This window comes from Ictalurus furcatus, chromosome 14 (assembly GCF_023375685.1).
Source record: "Ictalurus furcatus strain D&B chromosome 14, Billie_1.0, whole genome shotgun sequence".
Taxonomy (NCBI): domain Eukaryota; kingdom Metazoa; phylum Chordata; class Actinopteri; order Siluriformes; family Ictaluridae; genus Ictalurus; species Ictalurus furcatus.
This window is the reverse complement of record NC_071268.1, coordinates 10,365,632-10,391,673: the sequence shown is the minus strand read 5'-3', so window position 1 is coordinate 10,391,673 and position 26,042 is coordinate 10,365,632. Positions and strand designations below refer to the sequence as shown.

Below are 26,042 nucleotides of genomic sequence, written 5' to 3'. Positions count from 1 at the left end.
GGGTTTAATGGAGGGGGTGGATGGGGGGGGGTGATATCCACAGTGACGTCACAGACCCAACTATTCCATAATGACACATTGTTGTCAATTATTTTAATTATCGATTTTATCGATTAGTTGTTGCAGCCCTAATTATTATTGGAATTTTAATATTTCACACTCATTCACTTCCATAAATCTATTTTAAACTAGGTACACAAAATATTTACACTCAGGACCATAAGGACAAAAATGTCCCCATTGAAACCCATTCAAACTGCAATATTTAATCCCTGTGACGTTTAAGCATAAAATCACGCAGTCTGTGTTAATAGGCTTTTATTTTGTTGACAAGGTTTCAAAACATAGAATTTTAAAAAAAATTTCTGAAATGTGTAGTATTTTCTCAGGTTTAGCCTCTGGGGAAAATCCATGATTTTCCTTTTTTCTGATTCTGCTGTATTATAGAGCATTGCAGACCAACTGAATAAATGACTCAGCTATAAATATGTATGTATGTGCTTGTATGGATATCAGAGTTGTGGTTTGTATGTGTGTACTGAAAATTTTATGTATGTGTGAACGGTTGGAGAGAAAGAAATATAGTAGTGGAAATCACGAATCCCACCCCATGTATACGAGCCAAAGAAGTTTACTGAGCTTTGAAGATTTTTACATTATGTAAACAAAGTGGCGTTTAAAGGGTTACAATTCTGAAAATGAATGAATGATTGGTAATTATGATCAGAACTGATGCTGGTAAAAAAAAAAACGAAGTCAGTGAAAATGGAAAAAAAAAATCAATATATAATATTTCTATGATGGTTTTTTGACATGGACATTTTTGGCCTTTATGGACCTGAGTGGTAGGTTGTTTTTTTGTTTGTTTGTTTTTTTTAATTTGCATAAAAAATCTGAATGCATCAAAATTAATGTTGTTATTAATCACTGACATATCAAAGACTGTAATAATCAAATAAAAAAAATTCTGATTAACATTTAGTATATGGGAAATAATGACTATTTTTCTTTTTTTCATAAAAAAAAACACATCTGTGGCATTATGTAAACAAAGAAGCATTTAAAGGGTTACAATTCTGAAAATGAACGAATGTTTGGTAATTATGATCAGAACTGATGCTGGTAAAAAAAATATGACATCAGTGAAAGTAGAAAAAAAAAAGATAGTTTTTGGACATGGACATTTTTCTCCTCTATGGACCTGTGCGTAACATTTTTAAGTTAAAACTGAATGTCTCATCATGTTTCATTCCTCATTCCACATGCTTTTCTGTTCAGCACTGCTATAATGAGTGATTATTTAAGTTAGAATATCATTAATGTCATCTTAACACAGTCTTTACTCTCACCAATCGCAAGGCTGATGTCACTTGTCTCTGTTTCCGAGCTTTTATTGACACATTGCTCAATCGGGTTCAAGTCTGGGCTCCGGCTGGGCCACTCAAGAACATTCACAGAGTTGTCCTGTAGCCACTCCTTTGCTATCTTGGCTGTGTGCTTAGGGTCGTTGTCCTGTTGGAAGATGAACCTTCGCCCCAGTCTGAGGTCCAGAGCACTCTGGGGCAGGTTTTCATCAAGGATGTCTCTGTACATTGCTGCATTCATCTTTCCCTCTATCCTGACTAGTCTCTCAGTTCCTGCCGCTGAAAAATATCCCCACAGCATGATGCTTCCACTACCATGCTTCACTGTAGGAATGGTATTGGCCACGTGATGACTGGTGCCTGGTTTCCTCCAGACATGACGCTTGCCATTCAGGCCAAAGAGTTCAATCTTTGTCTTGGTCTTGGTCTGAGAGTCCTTCAGGTGCCTTTTGGCAAACTCCAGGCGGGCTGTGGCTTCCGTCTGGCCACTCTACCATACAGGCCTGATTGGTGGAGTGCTGCAGAGATGGTTGTTCTTCTGGAAGGTTCTCCTCTCTCCACAGAGACATGCTGGAGCTCTGTCAGAGTGACCATCGGGTTTTTGGTCACCTCCCTGAGTAAGGCCCTTCTTCCCCGATCGTTCAGTTTGGCCGGGCGGCCAGCTCTAGGAAGAGTCCTGCTGGTTCCAAACTTCTTCCATTTATGGTTGATGGAGGCCACTGTGCTCATTGGGACCTTCAATGCTGCAGAAATGTTTCTGTACCCTTCCCCAGATCTGTGCCTCGATACAGTCCTGTCTCGGAGGTCTCCAGACAATTCCTTGGACTTCAGGGTTTGGTTTGTGCTCTGACATGCATTGTTAACTGTGGGACCTTATATAGACAGGTGTAGGCCTTTCCAAATCATGTCCAATCAACTGAATTTACCACAGGTGGACTCCAATCTAGTTGTAGAAACATCTCAAGGATGATCAGTGGAAACAGGATGCACCTGAGCTCAATTTTGAGTGTCATGGCAAAGGCTGTGAATACTTATGTACATGTGCTTTTTTGTTTTTTATTTTTAATAAATTTGCAAAGATTTCAAACAAACTTCTTTCACGTTGTAATTATGGGGTATTGTTTGTAGAATTTTTAGGAAAATAATGAATTTAATCCATTTTGGATTAAGGCTGTAACATACCAAAATGTGGAAAAAGTGAAGTGCTGTGAATACTTTCCGGATGCACTGTAGTGTTTAGTTCTTCTTGGGAGTCATAACAGCCTGGGAGTGTTGGATTAAGGTCATTAGGGGTTTTATTATTATTGAAACTGTGCTAGATGTTTAATATTTAAATGTAAGATTCAGCTTTGGTTTCAGGCACATATTCTGATATTTTATGCAAGATTTCTTGGGAAACCGCTCTCTCTCTCTCTCTCTCTCTCTCTCTCTCTCTCTGACTCTCTCTCACACTCTGTCTGTCTCTCTCTCTCTCACTCTTTCTGTCTTTCTGTCTCTCTCTGACTCTCTCTCACACTCTGTCTCTCTCTCTCTCTCACTCTCTGACTCTCTCTCACACTCTGTCTCTCTCTCTGACTCTCTCTCTCTCTCTCTGATTCTCTCTCACACTGTCTCTCTCTCTGACTCTCTCTCTCTCTCTCTCTCTGACTCTCTCTCACACTCTGTCTGTCTCTCTCTCACTCTTTCTGTCTCTCTCTGACTCTCTCTCACACTCTGTCTCTCTCTCTGACTCTCTCTCTCTCTCTCTCTGATTCTCTCTCACACTCTGTCTCTCTCTCTGACTCTCTCTCTCTCTCTCTCTCTCTCTCTCTAACTCTCTCACACTCTGTCCCTCTCTCTCTCTCACACACACACACTGTCTGTCTGTCTCTCTCTCTCTCTCACTGACTCTCTCTCACACTCTGTCTCTCTCTCTCTCACTGACTCTCTCTCACACTCTGTCTATCTCTCTCTCTGACTCTCTCTCACACTCTGTCTCTCTCTCTGACTCTCTTTCTCACATTCTCTCTCTTTCTCTCACACACTATGTCTCTCTCTCTGTCTGACTCTCTCTCACTGACTCTCTCTCACACTCTCTCTCTCTCTCTGACTCTGACTCTCTCTCTCTCTCTCTCTCTCTCTCTCTCTCTCTCTCTCTCTCGCTGACTCTCTCTCACACACTCTCTCTCTCTGTCTGTCTCTCTCTCTGACTCTTTCTCTATCTCTCTCCACACTCTGACGCTCTCTGTTTTCTCTCGGGATGTGGATTTTCAGGCCAATTTCCTAAAGCCCAAAGACACATCTATCACACAGGGATATTGAAGCTGAGTGCAGCAAGTAAGTTCCTCTCAGTGTAGGGCCATTAGGCTGCTCTTGAACTACAGGGAGAGAGAAGGGCCAAAATGAGTTTAATCAGCCATGGCATCTCAGAGCAATGAAGCTAGCACACAAACAAACATGGGACCTGAGCACTGTTAATGAAAGAAGAGGAGGATAGGGATGGCATTAGCAATAAGGACAACAGACATGTCTTGAGGAACTGTGTATCTGCAGTAAGAATTAATCGCACTCCTGACTGAACTAGGGATGTCACGAGAACCGATACTTCGGTACCAAGTCGGTACCAACGTTCTTAAAACGTGACGGTACTTGTTTTTCTGCAGTAGCATAGGTACTGGGATTGCAATTCTTCCGGAACTGAAGGGGGCAGCAAATACGCGCAAGTGTTTTAGTTGGTCCACAAGTGGTAAATAAGAAGAAAAACGCTACAAGCACACAGGACAAACTACAGAAAATGGCGACAACTTTAGCTCTGCCCCGACTCGCTGAGAGGCAGAGAGAGAGGAAAGGTAACATCGGTTGCTGGTATGTAACCGATGCTATCGTTCATTTCAAACAAAGCGAGGAAACACCTGGAATTTGGCAAAGCACCTGAAAGACAGTCCTGTATTATATTTGTTTGAGGCAGCTGCATTGTAGCCGTGAAACCAGCTAACGTTATGCTCCATGTAATGTTTGCGATAGCCAGTTATTTGTTAACGTCGCTAACACATTGCAATGTCATAAACTACCTCTGAATGGGCCACCATGCATCGCCATTCAGCCCGTGTCCTGTCAGCTAAATGTAGCCTAATGTCACTAATAATTATTCAAATGTTTATGCTTTTAATAAATCTTTTTGGCCTGCCACCATATCAGTGAATTTAAACTAATGCTTGCATTCAGAGTATAAGGGGTGTGTGTGTGTGTGTGTGTGTGTGTGTGCATGCATTTAGGAGGGCACCTTAGCACTTGTTATCAGCACTTAACTGTTTTAATAGTCATTGTCAGACCATGTTTGATAACTAAAATATCCCCCCTCTCTTTTTGCCAGTATTAGCCAGAGGAGGATGTCCACCAGGAGTTTTATTTTTTTAAACCCCACCGTGGTATCGACTTTGGTATCAAGTATTGTGTACTTTTGGTGGTATCTTTACCGACTACTAGATTTTTGGTATCGGGACATCCCTAGACTGAACAATGCTTCCTGATGGAATTCCCTCTCATTGTGTTTGTGTGAGTTTGTTTGTGTGCTTATCCCTTGTAAATCTCCTCATTAGCTCCAGATGAATGCTAATGTTTGTTTGGCTATGGTAGCCATTCCTGCTCTGGCAGGGCACCAGGTGACACACACACACACACACACACACACATCCACAAATGGCCAACGTCAATATGTAATGTGCAATATAAAAATAAAATATTTGTCTGAAAGATCTGAGCAATGCACAATACAACTCATTACCAAAGCAGTGAAAGTGTGTGGGTGGTTGATTGTGTGTGTGTGTGTGTGTGTGTGTGTGTGTGTGTGGTTGATCAGTATGCTGGTTGATTCTGGATGAAGTCTGTTTCCTTGGAAACACACTCCAGAACTAAGAAAGTGGAGGGAAACACATTCACTGGTGCAGAACCTGCATACACACGTGTGGGTGTTTATTATCTTCCTAGTGTTCTATTGTTTCTGCAGATGATCTGTCCTGACTAAATTGTGTGTGTGTGTGTGTGTGTGTGTGTGTGTGTGTGTGTGTGTGTGTGTATAAGACCAAAGGCAAGAGACCCAGGTGCCTAATTCTAATCTGGCATCATACTCTGGGCCATGAACATGAACCTCTATCAATCTCTCGTTGTCAGTGTCCTTCTGTCTCACTCTCTCCAGCTCTACTCTCCTTTCTCACTCTCTCCAGGTCTACTCTCCTGTCTCACTCTCTCCAGCTCTACTTTAATGTCTCACTCTCTCCAGCTCTACTCTCATGTCTCACTCTCTCAAGCTCTACTCTCTTGTCTCACTCTCTCCAGCTCTACTTTAATGTCTCACTCTCTCAAGCTCTACTCTCCTGTCTCACTCTCTCCAGCTCTACTCTCCTGTCTCACTCTCTCCAGCTCTACTCTCATGTCTCACTCTCTCCAACTCTACTCTCATGTCTTACTCTCTCCAGCTCTACTCTCATGTCTCACTCTCTCCAGCTCTACTCTCCTGTCTCACTCTCTCCAGCTGTACTCTCCTGTCTCACTTCCTCCAGCTCTGCACTTATATCACAGGATTATTATAGCCCCCTTTGTTCAGACTATCTAATGGTTAGAGTAATCTACATTTCAAAGCTTGACCCAAAATGATGTTCAGGCCTTGTTGTGTCTCTGATCGATCTAGCCAGAGAACTCCTCAGGGGGTGGCCTGATAAAGCTCTGTTGAAGACTGTGTGTGTGTGCTGTGTATGGTAAGTAGTCCAGCATGTCCACTGCCGAGGTATCTCTCAGGGTCACAGAAGGCTGAGGCGTGTATGAATTTATGAATCAGATGAAAAATCTTGCTGATTCTAAAAGACACACAGCAGGGGTAATTAGTGCAATATGGTGCTTACATGGTCTTTGATTTTGTCTTAGGATGCAGACAGCTGACTTTTCTACAAGTAGGCTGTTGATGGAAGTTTTAGTGGAAAATTACAATAATCTAACCAGGAGAGAAAGAGTATGAATGAAGTAGAGTGGACCATTGGTTCGAAATGGAGGGTGTTTTGCAATAGCGTTGGGGTTTTAGTAAGAAACATTGCAAAGTGTGATTACAGGGTGCATATAATTTATTTATGTTGAGAATTATAGGTGAAATGTTTGTTTTTGAGATTTTTTTGTTTGGGGTGGGGGGATGGTTGGGGATGGGGTTGGCTCACATTGAAAAGGACAGTAAATTTATACAGATATCCTTCATATAATGAGCATAAAGGTGGAAGTTTATTCAAAATTCAAAATTTACCTGGTCCATCCATCCATCCATCCATCTTCTATACCGCTTATCCTCTTCAGGGTCACGGGGAACCTGGAGCCTATCCCAGGGAGCATCGGGCACAAGGCAGGGTACACCCTGGACAGGGTGCCAATACATCGCAGGGCAGAACATTGTAGGTGATATTTTTAAACAAACTGATAGACTTCAGTATTGATGATTGAATTTTTAACAATAAAATTGGGTGAAATGCTTCCATTTGAAATAATCAAAGCTTAAATATACAGCCTTGTTGAAATTCAAGCCCTGAGAACACAGTGCATTAATATGCAAGAACTGCATTTTTTTTTCTATTAGTGCATTTTTAATGCATTTTCTTTTTAATGGCTTTTTTTCTATTAGTGCAATTCAACATGCTTTTTTTTGTTTGTTTGTTTCAATGACATATTTCATTATTTTACTTCCATAGGCACATATAAACATGTACATACAAATACCCATTACTAGATCATCAGTATTTATAAAATGTGCATTCTTTTACTGATTTAGTATTCTGTTGCAGAGGAATTTCTCAAAATCTGGATAACTGATATATATATATATATATATATATATATATATATATATATATATATATACTGTATAATTACTTTCAGACTATATAATGGAAAAAAAGAGCATTTTTTTTCTTGATGACACTCCAACACACTTTTCTGTGAACAAAGAGTGTTCAGAGTGAAATGAACATTTTAATTCTCACATCATCCAAAGACTAGATTGTTCGTTTTATTAGGTATGAAAATGGATAAATATTTAATTATATGAAGCCTTATTTTCCAGATTTTTGTAATATATATATATATATATATATATATATATATATATATATATATATATATATATATATATATATATATATAATTTTTTTTCAATGTTATTCACCTGTAGTTGTCTTGCCTTGAATGAGACTGCATGTGTTCGGGTTCTTAATTATTATGTTATTATTTTCTCATAAGGCAGGTAGTGACACTGGAGACAGGCTGCTTTCATTGAGAACACCATCTTTTCAAGGCTTGCAGGGGTTACAATTTTAAATTCAGAGAGTTTTAGCAAGGACCAAGCTCCCAAGACACTGAGCTTAGTGAATCGATTGCCTCAGTGCTTTTATTTTGAAGGAAAAATAGCTATATCCTACCAGGCTTCACAGGGTTTGGTGTTTCTTTGGGCTTTAACAGTTCATCAATACAGTAGTTCAAATTTTGCTCTCCTGTGTTAGTATGTTCAGTTCTTCCATGCAGTGGTACCTTCTCCAACTCTGCTCTCCGCCCTTCTATTCTTTTTTCTTTGACATTTCTGTACCTCCATCTTTCCTTTTCTCCTCTGTGATCTTCTCTCATCTTCACATGTTAGAATTCTTTAACACGTTAAAAATTCTTTTTTTTGTTTCTTTTATATAACAATTCAGATTCAGTTACTCTTTTCTGATCCACACAGTTAAACAGATAGAACTTGTTTTCTATCCTTTACATCCGCACACACTTTGTATTACATGCACAAGTGATGTAGAGTAGCTACTAATAAAAAATAAATCTAAAATGAAAGACCAGAGGAAACAGCTTTTAAATAATTCACTGTAAGAAAGAAATACAGATTGAAACCATCAGATCAAACAAAATCACATTACAAAAGATTAAAGGCTATAATAATACATCATTTACTTCATTTATACATTCATGTACAGTGTGTTTTAATAGAAATACATGTGGGTTTGGGATAACAAGAGGAGACAACAGCGTGTATCACACCGAGGACAACTGAGGGACTCGTACACGACTATTACAAAAGGTGCAAACATTCACTGATGCTCAAGAAGGCAACACCATACATTCAGAGCCAGGGGGGTGTAAACTTTGAACAAGATGATTGTTGTGAATTGTTATTATTATGTCTTCTGGGAGACATGTGAATATAATAACAATTTACATCAATCATTCTGTTCAAAAGTTTACACCCCCTGGCTCTAATGCATCGTGTTACCTTCTTAAGCATCAGTGAATGTTTGCACCTTTTGTAATAGTTGTGTAGGAGTTCCTCAGTTGTCCTCAGTGTGAAAAGATGGATCTCATCATCATATAGCCACTCAAATATGCAGAAGGAAAGGTGCACCTTAAAGTGCACCTATTATGGTTTTGAAACATGCCTAATTTTGTTTTAAAGGTCTCATACAATAGTGCATCCGAGGTCAAAAAAACACTTTAACATGCTCATAATTTAAATTGCAGCATTAACTTTTTCCTCCAGTGTCATAAACGACTCGTTCAATGATCCGTTCTAAAGGATTCATTCTAAATTCCTCCTTTCAGAGAGCATACTCTGCTCTGATTGGTCAGATGTCCCAGTTGTGATTGGTCTACTACTGTCAGCATGTGTCTAAAAGGAAACTCCCACTACCATAACGACTTTCAGCTCCGTCTGTCAGCGAGCAGCCGATGAAAACCAGAGGCGGGGCTTTTTGTTACAAACCTACGTAGATTAGTACAGGAAGTAAGTCTGGAATTACTAATGACTCATTTCAGCTGTTCAGAATCGGTTCCTTCTTTTAGGAGCCAATAACTCCGTTTGTCGTTTGCTTTGATTTTTGAAACTTTGTAGACTTTTCACATTCACAAACAGCTCTATAACACACTACATGAAAGGTAATATTTGAAAAACCATCATAGGTGAACTTTAAGCATCAAGTGTATGTAAACTTTTGAACTCTTGAACTTTTGCTAACTTGTGTAAATTCAGTTATTATTGTGTCTTGTGGACTATATGTAAACATATGTTATGTTAAATGGCTAATTCAGGGCAGAAATAAATACAAAAACAAAATGCCATTTTTATGAGCTAAGCAGGGTTGAGCCTGGTCAGTACCTGGATGGGAGACCTCCTGGGGAAAACTAAGTTTTGAACATTGAACTTCAAAACTTCAGTGTTTTGAAGTTGTTCAAACAACTTGCTGTTGGAAGTGGTATTAGTGAGGCCAGCAGGGGGCACTCACCCTGTGGTCTGTGTGGGTCCTAATGCCCCAGGATCGTGACGGGGACACTATACTGTAAAAACAGCACCGTCTTTTGGATGGGACGTTAAACCGAGGTCTGACTCTCTGTAGTCGTTAAAAATCCCAGGACACCTCTCGTAAAGAGTAGGGGTATAATCCCAGTGTCCTTGTGTAATTCCCCCATTGGCCCTTCTCTATCACAGTCCTCTAATAATCCCCAACTCTGAATTGGCTACATCTCTCTCTCCTCTCCTCTAATAGCTGGTGTGTGGTGGGCGTTATTGCGCACTATGGCTGCCGTCACATCATCCAGGTGGATGCTACACACTAGTGGTGATTGAGGAGATCCCCTCCCCATACAATGTAAAGCGCTCAAGTGTCTAGAAAAGCGCTATATAAATGTAAGGAATTAATTAATGATCCCTCTTATTATTATTATTAACTTTTTTTTTTAATTAGTAATATTTTGCAGATTCTGCAAGGCGTATGTAAACCTATAACCGCAACTGATTAGACATTCAGCTGAGTAAAAAGATGCATTTATATACAAGAGGAAACATGAAGTGGTGAACTGGAGTCTTGGGCTATGCAAAGATGACATCATCACACATTTTCACATAAAATCATTTCAGCTTCATTTGATTTATTTTAGTAGTCAGGATTTTACGTTTGATTAGTTTCTTTCAAATTGTATCACTGTGAAATGGAAATACCTTTATTTCTACTGGATGGAAACTTTTCTTGCCTGTAGTCATAAATAAAGCTTTAATGAAATCTTACGCAAGTTAAAGCTATCCTATTTGCTATAAATAGAGTTCACGTAACGATCTAGCAGTAAAGCTAGAAAACAGTTTCTTGCTGTATTTTTTCTCAGGTGAACAGGTCCGAGTGAGTACTGTACTCATGCGCATTGCTTAGATACATTTTATACCCCCCTGCCCCCCCACACACACACAGAGAGAGAGAGAGAGAGAGAGAGAGAGAGAGAGAGATTATCTTGCACATCTGTGAGAGTGGTGTTCTCAACCGAAAGCTGTTCTGGGTGTGGTGACAGATCAAGGCTGGATATATTCAAACTGCTCTCTTTCTCAGCGCCTGATATCACACACACACACACACTTTATATGAATCACCTTGTAGTATTCCCATTAATGTTGAATGTATAAGCTGTTTAAATAAAATTAATAAATAATATCAAATCCACGGTGGCTTAGTGATTTGCACGTTTGCCTCGCACTTCCAGGGTTTGGGGTTTGATTCCTGCCTCCGCCTGTGTGCGTAGAGCTTACATGTTTTCCACATGCTTCGGGGGTTTCCTCCGGGTACTCCCGTTTTCCTCCCCAGTCCAAAGACATGCGTTGTAGGCTGATTGGCATTTCCAAGTCATGTGTGAAAGGGTGTGTGAATGTGCCCTGCGATGGTTGGCTCCCTGTCCGGGGTGTCCCCTGCCTTGTGCCCCAAGTCCCCTGGGATGGGCTCTAGGCTCCCCTTGACCCTGTGTAGGATAAGCAGCCCAGAAAATGGATGGATGTCTGGATGGATGGATTCTCAAACAGCCCTTCATACCTCCCTCCATCTATTAGTCTTTACCAGCCATCTTATTTCTTCCACATGTTGAACCTGTACGCTTATAAAAAATGTGCATTCGTTAAAATGTCAGCTATAGCCTGGCATTTGCCTGCCTGCTCCCATTGATTTGTTTCCTACATATACCAAGGCACATGCACACATATACAAACACAACACACTTAAGCAGTAAGATCTGCATACACTGCTGTGAAAGTACACACAGTTGCTCTTCACTGTGTTCTACTTTAAATATTAATTAAAGCCAGGGCCAGAGTGTGTGTCTCCCACCTCCCGGTTCTAAAGGGTGCTACAAGAACACAGAGTCCATTTAATGATATAACGGCCAGTTTAGCCCCGGGGAAGTAATGAGGCCTTACGCACAGTCAAACACACATTGATTTAATTCCCTGCTGCCATGAATGCCCTATACACACACACACACACACACACACACACACACACACACACACTACTAATGGCTCCCAGAGATAAGAGCAGAGAGGAGATGGACAGTGGAGGAGGGAAATGGAGATTAGTATTAACATGCAGCAAGGTTAAAGGACAATAATGCAGTCTGAGACACAGCCGCTTAATGGTGGCGAGATGAAAACGCTAAGTTTAAAGTGAGGATAGAGCTGAATCGTGGCCTATCAGAGCCCATTAGATCTCAAATCTGAAGGATAAAATCGCAGCAAATCTAAATTCTCTCTGCTTTAAAAATGAGTGTATATGTCACTGAGCTGTACAAGTCACATTAATGGACCCAGTATTTTTTATTACAGTAATGCCTGCATATTCAACAGCATTTATGAGATGGTACAGTCTAGTTTAGTGTCTGTATTATTTACTAAGTGCTGTCATAGTTTTATTTCCTTTCCACCACAGCATGATCTGAAGGTGTTGAGTAATTTTCTATAACAGATCCATATTAATGCACTCATTCTAACGCGCTACTGTTTCTATCGTAGCAGCTCATTCACAGGTACTGCTACCGTATCACTTAACGTGTATTCACATTATACAACATGTTTGCTTGTCGATTCACTGCTGAGAAGATAATGCTAATTTATGCTAGTGTGGCTAAGGGATTTCCAGTGTTATTTTAAGTGTATTTAGTGTTAGCACCAAGATAACAACCGTGCTAATTTACCACATGGTGCTGGAAACTGCTGGAGTAGCAGACTAATACAATTCAGCACTGTAATGCTAATCAGTGTTATCAGGCTAATCATGCTAAATTTGCCATCAGCAATTCACAATTGTAGACTGCTAAAATAGAGAGAGCGAGAGAGAGAGAGAGAGTAATTCAGGAATCTGAGGACAGGATTATAGAGTCTATTTATCCTTATCTGGAGCATACCATCCCCCAAAAACTCACGCACAGGTTAAATAACATTACACTCTCTCTCATATTACTCAGAAATTCCACTGCCATTGTTTATTTTTGTGTGTTTATGGGTGAGTGGTGTGTGTGTATGTGTGTGTGTTGCCAGGTGACCTACAGTATATTGTGAAGTATAATAGTTATGATTGTAAGATTCACATGCTCACTCAGCAGCTTCTGCATTGTTATCTGCTGCACAATGCCTACTCAGCAAAACATTACAACTCGGTGTGTTGGGTTTTGAGTCGGTACCATTTCTGGCAAAAATGCACCAGAAACTCACCAAACACACCAAAACCATAAAAAACACACCAAAAAACATATTAGAATATTCCAGAAACTGCTCAAACGCACTGCCATAGTATAGTATAGTATAGTATAGGGCAGTGGTGGCTTGAAAGTTAAGGCTTTGGGTTACTGATCGGAAGGTCGGGGGTTCAAGCCCCAGCATTGCCAAGCTGCCACTTTTGGGCCCTTGAGCAGGGCCCTTAACCCTCTCTACTCCAGGTGCTCTGTATCATGGTTGACCTTGAACTCTGACCCCAACTTCCTAACATGCTGGGGTATGCGAAGAAAAGAATTTCACTGTGCTGTAATGTATACGAGACCAAAAGTATGTGAACAACTCAGTAACACAACCATATGTGTGTCTTTCCCAAACTGGTAACACAAGTTGAAAGCACAAAAAATGTATAGCATGTCTTCATATGCTGTAACATTAAAATTTCTCTTCACTGGAATAAAGAGGCCCAAACCTGTTCCTGCATGACAATGCCCCTGTGCACAAAGTGTGGTCCATGAAGACATGGTTTGCCAAAGTTGATGTAGAAGAACTTGTGTCCTTTACAGAGCCCTGCCCTCAACCCCAATGAACACTTTTGGGATGAACTGGAACACTGACTGCACCCCAGGCCTCCTTGCCAGACAGTCAGTGCCTGACCTCACTAATGTACCCAAATATCTCGGCCCAAACACACTGAAATCTACCCACATACGTCAAAATTGCATCATGTCTTGGATTTGTGCCCAGCATCCGACCTCATACCTGGCTTTAGCTCAAGATCACTTTCCCCTTCTTTTTGATAGTGTCTTTTATTTTCCTACTTTTGCAGTGTTAGCAATAAGCAACACCGAGACACTGACAATGAGAAACACTCACACACTCATCTGAAGCATCGTTCCTGAAGGTGTGCCAAGTGTGTCTCATGTCAATAGGAATGAATAGAACATATCTCTATATTTTATATAAGTGTGCAGAGGCGAATGCTTTATTTTACGGAAACTTGTTGTAGTTTTGGAACATTAAATTCTGTCATCCAACCCAAGCTCAATCTATTACTGTACAATTGAAACTAAAAGAGAGAGAGAGAGAGAGACAGAGAGAGAAATGCTGGTGTTGCATCTTAGTTTCACAATCTAAATGCATTTCTTTCCTGCTGAGTCATTAACTCTGATTTCAGAAGGTTGAAAGCAATTTTACGTGTGTGTGTGTGTGTGTGTGTGAGAGAGAGAGAGAGAGAGAGAGAGAGAGAGAGAGAGAGAGAGTTGTGTGTGTTGGACTCTGGCTGAAATCTATGTGTTGGATCTTTACATAAGTGTCATAAGTACAGTAATAAGCTGTGTGGTATATTGCTTATATATCTGATATATCTAAATAATTGGAGGATAATTAAAATATTCTGCATGTAATCTTAGGAAAACATCAGGTTTATTTAAGTTTTTTTATATATATTATAATAAATACTGTAAATATAAACAAACATATTTTCCTTAATGGTTTAAAAAGAGACAGATGGAGATCTGTGAGATAAGGATTTGTGAAGGTAGCGATCTGTGAAAAACAGGGATCTATGAAGGACAGGGATCTGTGATTGCAGGGGTATGTGAGAAACAGGGATCTGTGAAGGACAGGGATCTGTGAGAAACAGGGATCTGTGAAGGACAGGGATCTGTGAAGGTGGGGCTCTGTGAGAGACAGGGATCTCGAAGAAACAAAGATCTGTGAAGGACTTTTGAAGCATGAAAGTCACAATCTTTGAAGGACAGGGATCTGTGAGAGACTGGGATCTGTGAAGGACAGGAATCTGTGAAGGTGGGGCTCTGTGAGAGACAGGGATCTCGAAGAAACAAAGATCTGCGAAGGACTTTTGAAGCACGAAAGTCACAATCTTTGAAGGACAGGGATCTGTGAGAAACAGGGATCTGTGAAGGACAGGGATCTGTGAGAAACAGGGATCTGTGAAGGACAGGGATCTGTGAGAAACAAGGATCTGTGAAGGACAGGGATCTGTGAGAGACTGGGATCTGTGAAGGACAGGGATCTGTGAAGGACAGGGATGAGTGAAGGACAGGGGATCTGTGAGAAACAGGGATCTGTGAAGGACAGGGATCTGTGAAGGTGGGGCTCTGTGTGAGACAGGGATCTGTGAAGGTGGGGCTCTGTGAGAGACAGGGATCTCGAAGAAACAAAGATCTGCGAAGGACTTTTGAAGCACGAAAGTCACAATCTTTGAAGGACAGGGATCTGTGAGAAACAGGGATCTGTGAAGGACAGGGATCTGTGAGAGACTGGGATCTGTGAAGGTGGGGCTCTGTGAGAGACAGGGATCTCGAAGAAACAAAGATCTGCGAAGGACTTTTGAGCACGAACGTCACAATCTTTGAAGGACAGGGATCTGTGAGAAACAGGGATCTGTGAAGGACAGGGATCTGTGAAGGTGGGGCTCTGTGAGAGACAGGGATCTCGAAGAAACAAAGATCTGCGAAGGACTTTTGAAGCACGAAAGTCACAATCTTTGAAGGACAGGGATCTGTGAGAAACAGGGATCTGTGAAGGACAGGAATCTGTGAGAAACAGGGATCTGTGAAGGACAGGGATCTGTGAGAAACAGGGATCTGTGAAGGACAGGGATGAGTGAAAGACAGGGGATCTGTGAGAAACAGGGATCTGTGAAGGACAGGGATCTGTGAAGGTGGGGCTCTGTGAGAGACAGGGATCTGTCAAGGTGGGGCTCTGTGAGAGACAGGGATCTGTGAGAAACAAGGATCTGTGAAGGACAGGGATCTGTGAGAGACTGGGATCTGTGAAGGACAGGGATCTGTGAGAAACAGGGATCTGTGAAGGACAGGGATCTGTGAGAAACAGGGATCTGTGAAGGACAGGGATGAGTGAAGGACAGGGATGAGTGAAAGACAGGGGATCTGTGAGAAACAGGGATCTGTGAAGGACAGGGATCTGTGAAGGTGGGGCTCTGTGAGAGACAGGGATCTGTGAGAAACAAGGATCTGTGAAGGACAGGGATCTGTGAGAGACAAGGATCTCAAAGAAACAAGGATCTGCGAAGGACTTTTGAAGCACGAAAGTCACAATCTTTGAAGGATAGGGATCTGTGAAGGACAGGGATCTGTGAGAGACTGGGATCTGTGAAGGACAGGGATCTGTGAGAAACAGGGATCTGTGAAGGACAGGGATCTGTGAGAAACAGGGATCTGTGAAGGACAGGGATCTGTGAAGGACAGGGATCTGTGAGAGACTGGGATCTGTGAAGGACAGGGATCTGTGAAGGACAGGGATCTGTGAGAAGCAGGGAACTGTGAAGGACAGTGATCTGTGAGCGATATCTTGGGACAGTGATCTGTAAAAATACTGGATCACAGTAGCAAGTTGGATGATAGAGATTTCCATGACAATTATTGGGCAGATCTTCGTTCTTTTTTTTTTTTTTTTGCATCTTAGCAAAAAATGACTCCTAGCAGCATTTTTTCTATCCCAAAATGTCTAGTGGGAAGACAGCCTAAGGCTTAGGCATACCAGCTTTGTAACCAAATTGTTAGATTTATTTCAGTGACATGCAATTAATATTTTCTCATAGAGCAGTTCTTCTCAAAGTTGCATCCAGAGACCACATAATCCAAATATTCAAATATTAGGCGTATCATTATTAAAGTTCAATAATAGGTACAATAATAATTTGGTTTATTTACAATAGGAGACATTTTAATCTCTGAACTTGTGCTCCTCTGATGGAACACATTAAAATGATCATTAGGTTGAAGGCATTTATTTGTAAACCTAATTATTTGAGTTACTGAGGTTTGGATTAAACCCATTCAGTTTAAGATGCCAGTCAAACAGTTTCCTCATATCTAAAACTTGAGAATAAATATCATAATTTTATATTATAATTTTTATAGAGTTTTTCCCAGATTTTTTTTTTTAACCCAGAGTTTGCTACTTTTAGTGAAATGTGAGCACTGGTTTCAATTCCAGGAGCAGTCCAGAGAACTTGAAGACAATGGTCTGGAGTTCAATGTAACCGAACCATGAGTCAGTCTGCATGATGTATGGATTGGTTCAATTTGCCATGTATGTACCTACTATATAGTAGCTGATATACATTATAGGTTTCAGATGCAGCCGTGCTCTCTTATTTACCGTAAAACGGTTGAGCACTGCCGTGTGTGTACGTGCCCTGTCAAAAATGTGGTGAAAACTCTCACACGGCGTTAATAGTGTGATTAAGGTGTGTACATGTCTGTAATACCCTTCCATAATGTGACTAAAACAGGAATACTCCACATGTCTTAATTCGATTTGTGTTTACTTCGAGTATGACTTTAGTTGGATTAAAGTAATCAGAAATCGCTGTTTACATGCTAGTTTCTTAATCAGAGTATCGTCTTAATCAGGTTAATATCAGATTATTGTTGTCCATGTAAACATACTGCCTGTTTTATTGTTGGTACCAATGAATGAACAATGGATGAAGCTAGTGCCTACCACTTTGCAAACCTGTTTGCACAAATGTAATGTGTGGTCTTGTGCAATCAAGCCACTGTTAAGAAGGAATGTTTTTCTGAGATGATAAGCCCCTCCCCCAAACAAGCCCAGATTTGGTCCTATGTGTGAAAAGCCTTCCAAATTGGTGTTGGAAACATTGAAAATTGATTAAATGATGTCACTCATTTAATCATAATCTACACAGGAAACGCAGTGTCACATCTCATTGCATATAGAGTAGAATTCCTCAAAGTTGACCCACAACAACACAAAAGCTGTATTATCCCGCAGTGTCCGAGTTCTCAGTCTTCAGTACAACAAAGGACAAGAGCAGAATCAGGTGTGTATGCGCGTGCGCTTGTGTGTGTTGGTAAATTGATTTTCTTTGTGCAGTCCTATCAATTTGCAAGAGACACTTGAAAAACAAGCAATGTGCAAGCCGGCACCTGAGATTAACCACAAAATCAATCAATCCAGGAGTGAGAGGAGAGAGAGAGACAGAGAGAGGGAGAGAGAAAGAGAGAGAGAGAGAGAGAGAGAGAGAGAGCTATTTAAAGTAAATGAGGATTGCTTTGGATTGTCTCTTTTACTGGTAGTGCTGCTCTGTATTTGGACACACACACACACACAGATGCTCCAGGCAAGATCGGATTGAATGAACTAATATTGGGGAAATTGGTTTAGGGTTTGTTCTATTTGTTTGGCTGTGGACATCCAGCTCTCAGCACAGCAGGACTGAGTGACAACAAACAGGCAGGTGAGGATGGAGAGAGACAGAGAGAAAGGCAGAGTAAAAAATGTGGCAGTAGGAAAGCTAGATGATTGGCGGCTGTGTCCTTCCAAATCAACATGCAGTTATGGACCGGGTTGGGAGGGTTATTTTAAAAAAAAAAAAAAATCCGTTACAGTTGCAAATTCCATCCATCTTCTATATCGCTTATCCTTCTTCAGGGTCACGGGGAAACCTGGGGCCTATCCCAGGGAGCATCGGGCACAAGGCGGGGTACACCCTGGACAGGGTGCCAATCCATCGCAGGGCACAATCACATACACATTCACACACCCATTCATACACTACGGACACTTTGGACATGCCAATCAGCCTATCATGCAGGTCTTTCGACTGGGAGAGGAAACCGGAGTACCCGGAAGAAACCCCCACAGCACGGGGAGTACATGCAAACTCCGCACACACAGGGACATGGTGGGAATCGCAGTTGCAAATTACTTAATAAAAATTGTAATCAGTAACGTAATCCAAGTGTCACAATATGAAATGAATGTAATCTGATTACTTTTGGATGACTTCAAGGTCACATATGTAAATAAAGTCAAGAGAAAAGCAATCTGATCTAAAATACTTTTAAGAGCTTATCATAGAGCTTAAAAACGTGTTCAATGTTTGGATTTGTTTTAAGAAAGGAAATAAATAAATAAATAAAAGATCACTGTCCCTGATGCGGGTAACATTACATCACAAAAGCTCAGCTCTTTTCCAAACAGAAGAAACCTTTTTTTTTTCGTGTCTTAATAGCATTCAAAACAGTGTTACTATGAATGCAAATTTTAATACACTGAAAAAGACACACTATTAGCACTATTAGCATCACATAAATATATATAAATTCCCACATTCTTTTGAATGTCCATGGAATAAAATAAAATATTAGATGATAGTGATACAGGTGAGGGTTAACAACCAGGAAACCATGCTAGACATGGAAGTAGAAGCTCAGTCACAAAGGGATCACTGGTTAGTATTAACAGAAACTGAACTGAACTGAAACAACAAGGTAGAAATAACCAAACTAGCCAAGGTCATGCCAAAGTTCCAGTGGCCCTGTTTGGTTGAACAGCAGTGGTTCTAATGGTTCTGTTTGTTCCACAGAGCCAGAAAACAGGCCCAGGAGACATGGGGAACTAGGATCCAAAACACACCCAGCGCAGGCTAAATGGAGGACTGATGAGGGTGAGTTACTCTGGATATATTACACACATAGTGCTGTAGTGTTCTATGAAATGAACACTCTCTGTCTTATATGAAATAAATGACCGTGTGTGTGTGTGTGTGTGTGTGTGTGCGTGTGTGTCTGCCTATTAGCTGTTAGAAGGTGGAGTGAACATTAAATGTGCTTCATGCACGTAGTAAAGATGAGATCTCACATGAGATCTGAGTTCTGTTTAGGAATTGTTCAGCAATGACCGAGTAGTAAAGCTTGCTTAACGTAGGAGTTGTCACATATCAAGAACTTGCTCCAAAACTCAAGGAGAGACTCGAGAACTTGGGAACTGACTCCATGGCTCAAGAACTGGCTCTACAACTCAAGAACTGACTGAAAAACTCAAGAACTGACTCAAAAACTGACTTTACAACTCAAGGCCTGACTCAAGAACTGATTTAAGCACTGACTCCATAACTCAAAAACAGTCGAAAACTCAAAAACTGATTTAAAACCAAAGAACTGACTGTACAACTCAAGAACTCACTCGAAACCTTATAAAACAGAACTTAAAATTCAAGAACTGACGCTACAACTCAAGAAACATTTCCATTTCATTGCATTTGTTATAATCACTGACAACTCTTGGTATTAGGCTCAAACTTTTGGACTCCTCTTGTTCACCTGAATGAATGCATTACTGATGGGTTTAGAACTGGATTTGACGGCTGTATGTTCTGCAATGTTCTTTGAAATTTGAACTGTGTTGTGATGGTGACTATAGCCCCACTCAGCAGTAACTGGGACACTCTGTGCTGAGTGGGAAAAGTGCTGACATTTCACCCCTGGAGTTCAGGAACCACAGTTGTGCCTAAGATTAATTAGGTATGATTAGGGCACTTGACCTCCTTACTGCAGAGAGAGAGAATGAGAGAGAGAGAGAGAGTGTGTGGGGGGTTAAATGTTTGAGTCAGAGTAAAATGTAGCAGAGAGCCTACTACTTCCTCCAGCGATCAGTGTCAGTTCAGTAACACTTAAGTTACACTACATTTCTAAAAAGATTATAAAACCACTTACCCAGAAGAGGATGGGTTTCCTTTGAGTCTAGTTTTGATTAGGGATCAAGGTCTGCATCTAGCTTTCTGATGATCTGTGTGTCTCTGTTGTTAAGAGTGCTGTACAAATGAAACATAGCTTTGGAATTGTAGAGATGTCTTATACATATTTGTTGTTTTCAGACAGAATTATGCTGATATTCAAGTACTTCTAAAGGCCAAGTTTGCAGCAGCGGTGAATGTCATTGCATACCGAGACTTGAGTCGTGTAAATGTTTGGTGATTGCAGTCGAAGCAACAAATGTTTTGTTTGACACAAAAGCAAGATGTATGAAAGAGAACGACTGCTCTTCACTGCAACAGGGTCTCTGTCTGAAAGCATGCGATTACCTTCTCATTTGCTTTTCTGAGAAGAATACGAAGAAGGTGCAAAAATTGAGAGAGAAAGCATTGGAAAGCCAATGGGTCACTATTCTAGCAGATGTGTGTGGGCCATTTACGAGCCAGGTGTGTGGATCATACTGCCAGCTATGTTGTATGGGCTGATCTAATTAACCCACAGAGAGGCAACCTAGAGAGAAAAGGCATAATTCCTTATGTGACCTCTGACCCCAATACCTGCCACGGTGCTACTTTTTAAAAAAAATGATCATGCAGGTGAAATCTCATGTTGCATTGCTTTATGTAAGAAAACAAGATATGATTAACATGAACAGTATGAGGGGGGCTTAGTTGTTAGCACTTTTGCCTCGCACCTCTGGGGTTGAGGTTTCGAATCCTGCCTCTGCCCTGTGTGTGTGGAGTTTGCATGCTTGCATGCTTTGGGGGTTTCCTTCGGTTTCCTTCCACAGTCCATGTGTTGTAGGCTGATTGGTGTTTCCAAATTGTCCATAGTGTGTGAATGGGTGTGTGATTGTGCCCTGTGATAGGTTGGCAGCCCATCCAGGGTGTCCCTCGCCTTGTCCCTAGACTTCCCTGGAAAAGGTTCCAGGCTTCCCCATGACCCTGTGTAAGATGACTCAGGCTCACTCAAATGGCAAACAATCTGGCAAATATTGCTAACAAGGCTACCTGATGCAAGGTTACTTTACAGTTCAGTGTCACTTCTATGGGTTTATTTTCTATTAATAATCTATTATTAATATACCGCTTGAAGTACCATGGAAATGGTTTTGGACCTCAATTCCACATGGACATTTTCACTGTGGTTGCTGGGACTACGGTTGCTGCTATGGCTTTGGGACTGCAATTACCACATGCAGTTTTACACTCAAGTCTCCTTTAGTGAACAGTGGACTAGTTCAATAAACAGATTTCATATAAAAACTATAATGAACTTTCCTTTACTTTCACACTATCCGTATTTACCCAGATGAGGACGGGTTCCCTTTTGAGTCTGGTTCCTCTCAAGGTTTCTTCCTCATTTCATCTTAGGGAGTTTTTCCTTGTCACCATTGCCACCGGCTTGCTCAATAGGGATAAATTCACACACTTAAATGTTTCTGTAAAGCTGCTTTGAGGCAATGTCCATTGTTAAAAGTCCTATGCAAATAAAATTGAATTGAAATTGAAAAGAATATTAATAATCTGTTGAACTCTCAATACTGATTAGTCAGATGTTGATTCATTTTCATTTTTCATTTTCTATAATAGCAGCTCTGACAGTAGTTCTGGCTGTAAGATAAATCACACATTCATATTAATGTACTCATTCTAATAAGTTATGCCATACAGGGATTTGTATGTCAGATGATCCAGATAAATGGGTTGGAAAATGCGTGTGATCTTTGATAAGGTGAAGATTTTGGAAAGAGTATCCAGTGTCAGCTCTTTGTAACAGAGCTAAAGCTGTAACTTTTAAGCTTTCTGTCATGGGAAAGTCTTCAGGATGGATTACATTTTCCACTTTCTGTTTCTCTGTAGCATAGGCATTTTTTGCCTTTATTAATTCCAAGAGAAAGAGAAATAGAGATGCTGGTGAGGGAGCGATTGTTTATAGATCATTTATTAATTGTTTAATCTTTATTGTTGAATGTTTGTTTGTTTGATTACGGCTCATGTAAAAGTGGAAGGATGACTGCCTGGAAAGTCCTACTCCCGGTTTTGATACCGTGGAGTATTGGCCTGTTTGGATCATGTTTGGAGATGCAATCTCCTATCACATGTGGAAGTTGGAGTTTGGATGTGGGTGGCACAATAAGCACCACTCCCACACCTGTACAGCCGAAAGACTTTGCTGGAGATTGGTTACTGATCGGAAGGTCGGGGGTTCAAGCCCCAGTACTGCCAGGCTCTGGGTTACTGATTGGAAGGTCATGGGTTCAAACCTCAGCACTGCCTGGCTCTGGGTTACTAATCGGAAGGTCATGGGTTCAAACCCCAGCACTGCCAGTCTCTGGGTTACTGATCAGAAGGTCAGGGGGTTCAAGCCCTAGCATTGCCAGGCTCTGGGTTACTGATCAGAAGGTCAGGGGGTTCAAGCCCTAGCATTGCCAGGCTCTGGGTTACTGATGCACCGAAAGGAAAATTTTGGGCCGAAATCCAAAACTGATTTTTTTTTTAAACCCATATAAAAAATTTTTTTTGTATAATTGTATTAATAGTAGACTTTTTTCATGAATTTAATGGATCTGAATTGAAAAACTACAAATCCAAATAAAATGACCATACTTTTACTGAAATTAACACACCAAAACAAAAAAAAACAATATTAAATATATTATTCTTCATTCAGTTCTGTAACAATCAAATTTAACAGATTATTTTTATCCAATTATCCAAATAATGTAAAGTTCTAGAAAACGATTATGATATGCAAAACAGCAGTCAAGTAATGAACTAGCCCTCTGTTCTGCTTATGTAAACGTATTTCCACATTAATTAAAGATTATTGTGCAAAACAGCAGCAATAGAACTAAAACCAACCTCAAACTGTAAACAACAGATGTCGCCTCAAGTCAAGAACGACGTTTTGCCGGGCTACACGAATTTTAATGTAATTGCTATGCACAGAGCAAATTGGACTGCTTTCTATTTAAGCAAAAGTGGCAGGTTTCTCTTCAAGAACAAAAGTTGCTCAGCTTTCTGGCAGGAGAGATGGTTCCTCTTCTCATCAAGAACATGAGATACATTACTCCAGGGCCGGACTGGGACATAATTTTAGGCCGAGAGTCTCACACTCATCCAGGCCCCATACATCCACAACAAATTTTGAAACCACTGACAGCCCTATTTTTTCTTTCTTAAATTCAATTTATTACACACTGTGAGGCCATCCCATAAAAACATAAACAAGCAACCTAGAGGTAGTGAAGCAGTCCTAATTTATATCAGCTTACATGGGTATGCCAAACATTTAACAAACACCAGAAGTGCAAAGCTGCCACTAACTCTCTACTTTTCACTCACAAAAGTACATTACATGCAGAAGAGAGGTAAACAAAAGACACTTTTTTTTTTGCCCATTTTTCATGTATACTATGAACAGACTGTCTTCACATTGTTGAAAAATGAAAACTGTTAAACCTCACTGTAATATTGTGAGCACAGAAAGCATCACATTAGGGCAATGTTTTTGTTTTTTTTAATGAGACTTAAAAATACTTAAAATACCTGAGGTTTAACCATACTATATTTCATACAAATATATTAAAGGCTATTTAATTTCTCTTAATGTACCTCTCTCTGTCGTCTCAGGTTGACCCTGAAGTGTGACCACTACACAGAACTAGTTCCAGGTTGACTCTCTATCTTATTGTGAAAAATAGGAGAAAAAAGTTTTGGGTTTTTTTCAGCCTCACATATGGGCAGACATCATTTTCTACATTGCCTAAATATCTGTTAGCGCAATACTAACTTCATCATGACAATATCTATTTAGAAAAATCCTAATATTTAACTTGATATTACCTTTTATGACTCACAGCTTTGAAAAGTGGTTGTTGTTGTTGTTGTTGCTTGCCCTAGATGTATGTGTAATTTCAACATTTAAAATAATAAATTTGGATATTTGTGTGCTAAATTACTTAGTATTATATCTATACAGTAGATAATGCTGTCTTTTAGCATATTTTGCGTGCCCTTTCCCTCTCTGCTCTACCTGGCTGCTTCCTCTCCATCCTCTCTGCTTCCTCTCAATCCTCTCTACTTCCTCTCAATCCTCTCTACTTCCTCTGCATCCTCTGTGCTTCCTCTCCACTCTCTCTGCTTCCTCTCCATCCTCTCTACTTCCTCTCCATCCTCTCTACTTCCTCTCAATCCTCTCTGCTTCCTCTCCATCCTCTCTACTTCCTCTGCTTCCTCTCTGCTTCCTCTCCATTCTTTCTGCTTCCTCTCAATCCTCTCTGCTTCCTCTCCATTCTTTCTGCTTCCTCTCAATCCTCTCTGCTTCTTCTCCATCCTCTGTTTTTAAAAAAGAACAACAAAAAAAACACCAGAGAAGCGGTCATACCACCGGGAATTCTCGCGGTGCTCCTGATGGCCAGTCCGGGCCTGCTGCAGTGAATAGTCTTTCACTCTGTGCTGGTGCTTGGGGCAGTTAAATACCTGCGTGCAATCCGCACAAGCAATGGAAAGCGTAGCTGCGCTTGTTGCAGCACTGCTGTGGATAGGCACACTTTGCTCTGTGCTGTGCGTCGGTCCTTCAGCAGATGCATTCATCCTCTCCAGCTCTGCCTGTATCATCTCCCGTGCACTCTACTTTTTCTCCGTGTCAAAATAATGTTCTTTAAATCGCGGATCTAGTGATGTTGCAATGCACCGATAACCGTCGGCTAGATCGAGAGTGAAGTCTGAGCACCGAGCACTAAGAGGCGGGGCATGGTGGCATATATTTTCGGCCTTTTTTCTCTTTTGGCCAAAACCCGAAAATGCCATTACGGTGCACCACTATCTTTTACCATCTGACCATCGGTGCAAGGTTTGTGTGAATACGGCACACAAAATAAGAACTACACTGATTGGAATGCGTTTTTGTGTGTGTAATGTGTATTTGTTGTACTTGTTTTGTACAGTATGTGCTTGTAAATGTCTAGTGATTTATGTAGTAATAATTGTGACGAAACATACTTTCACGCAAGAAAAAATTTCAGACCTTGTCTGACGATAAAGTCAGTATCAATCAATATCAATGTTATAATGCAAGTTTGCATGGACTATTTTTTGTATATCCTGTTTTCCATGTCTACATACTGTATATTCCTTACTTAACATGTATCACAGTGTTTTTGTGAAAAACAGTGCAACATGTTGCTTATACCCTTTACGCCATCAACATCAACTTTCCAGTAAATAATATTGCACACCTTAATGCTTGTTATAATACTAGGTACACTTCTTCCTTTTCAGTCTTTGAGGAAAAAACATTGTACATAGAAATCTTCTGCAGAACCGCTTTAGCCATTAAGCATCTGAAGAACCCTTAAAAACCAGAAATGCCTAAGAGTGCTTTGAAACCCTTGGGTCTTCTTGTGATAATATACAAACCATTAAGCTACTAGACCTTCAGAGGCAGCCTAAAGAGTTTTGAGAACTAAAACTGGCATGCTTATAATATTTACTTCATTTTATTTTATAAAAGCATTATGATTGATGTGTTTCATCTGTACAAGTATTGCAGTAGTCTCATTTCACTTGGCTTGGAAATGAAAATGTAAATCTTTTAATTCCAAAA

General features: G+C 40.5%; 1 protein-coding gene across 1 annotated transcript in view; it reads left to right on the top strand.

The window, feature by feature from the left end:
- spock1 (SPARC (osteonectin), cwcv and kazal like domains proteoglycan 1) overlaps window positions 1-26,042 on the top strand; it is a 270,805-nt gene that overhangs the window by 143,345 nt on the left and 101,418 nt on the right. The window contains exon 4 of the mRNA XM_053641888.1: window positions 19,265-19,345. Coding sequence (XP_053497863.1) covers window positions 19,265-19,345 — 81 coding nt within the window. The remainder of the gene's footprint in view (window positions 1-19,264; window positions 19,346-26,042) is intronic.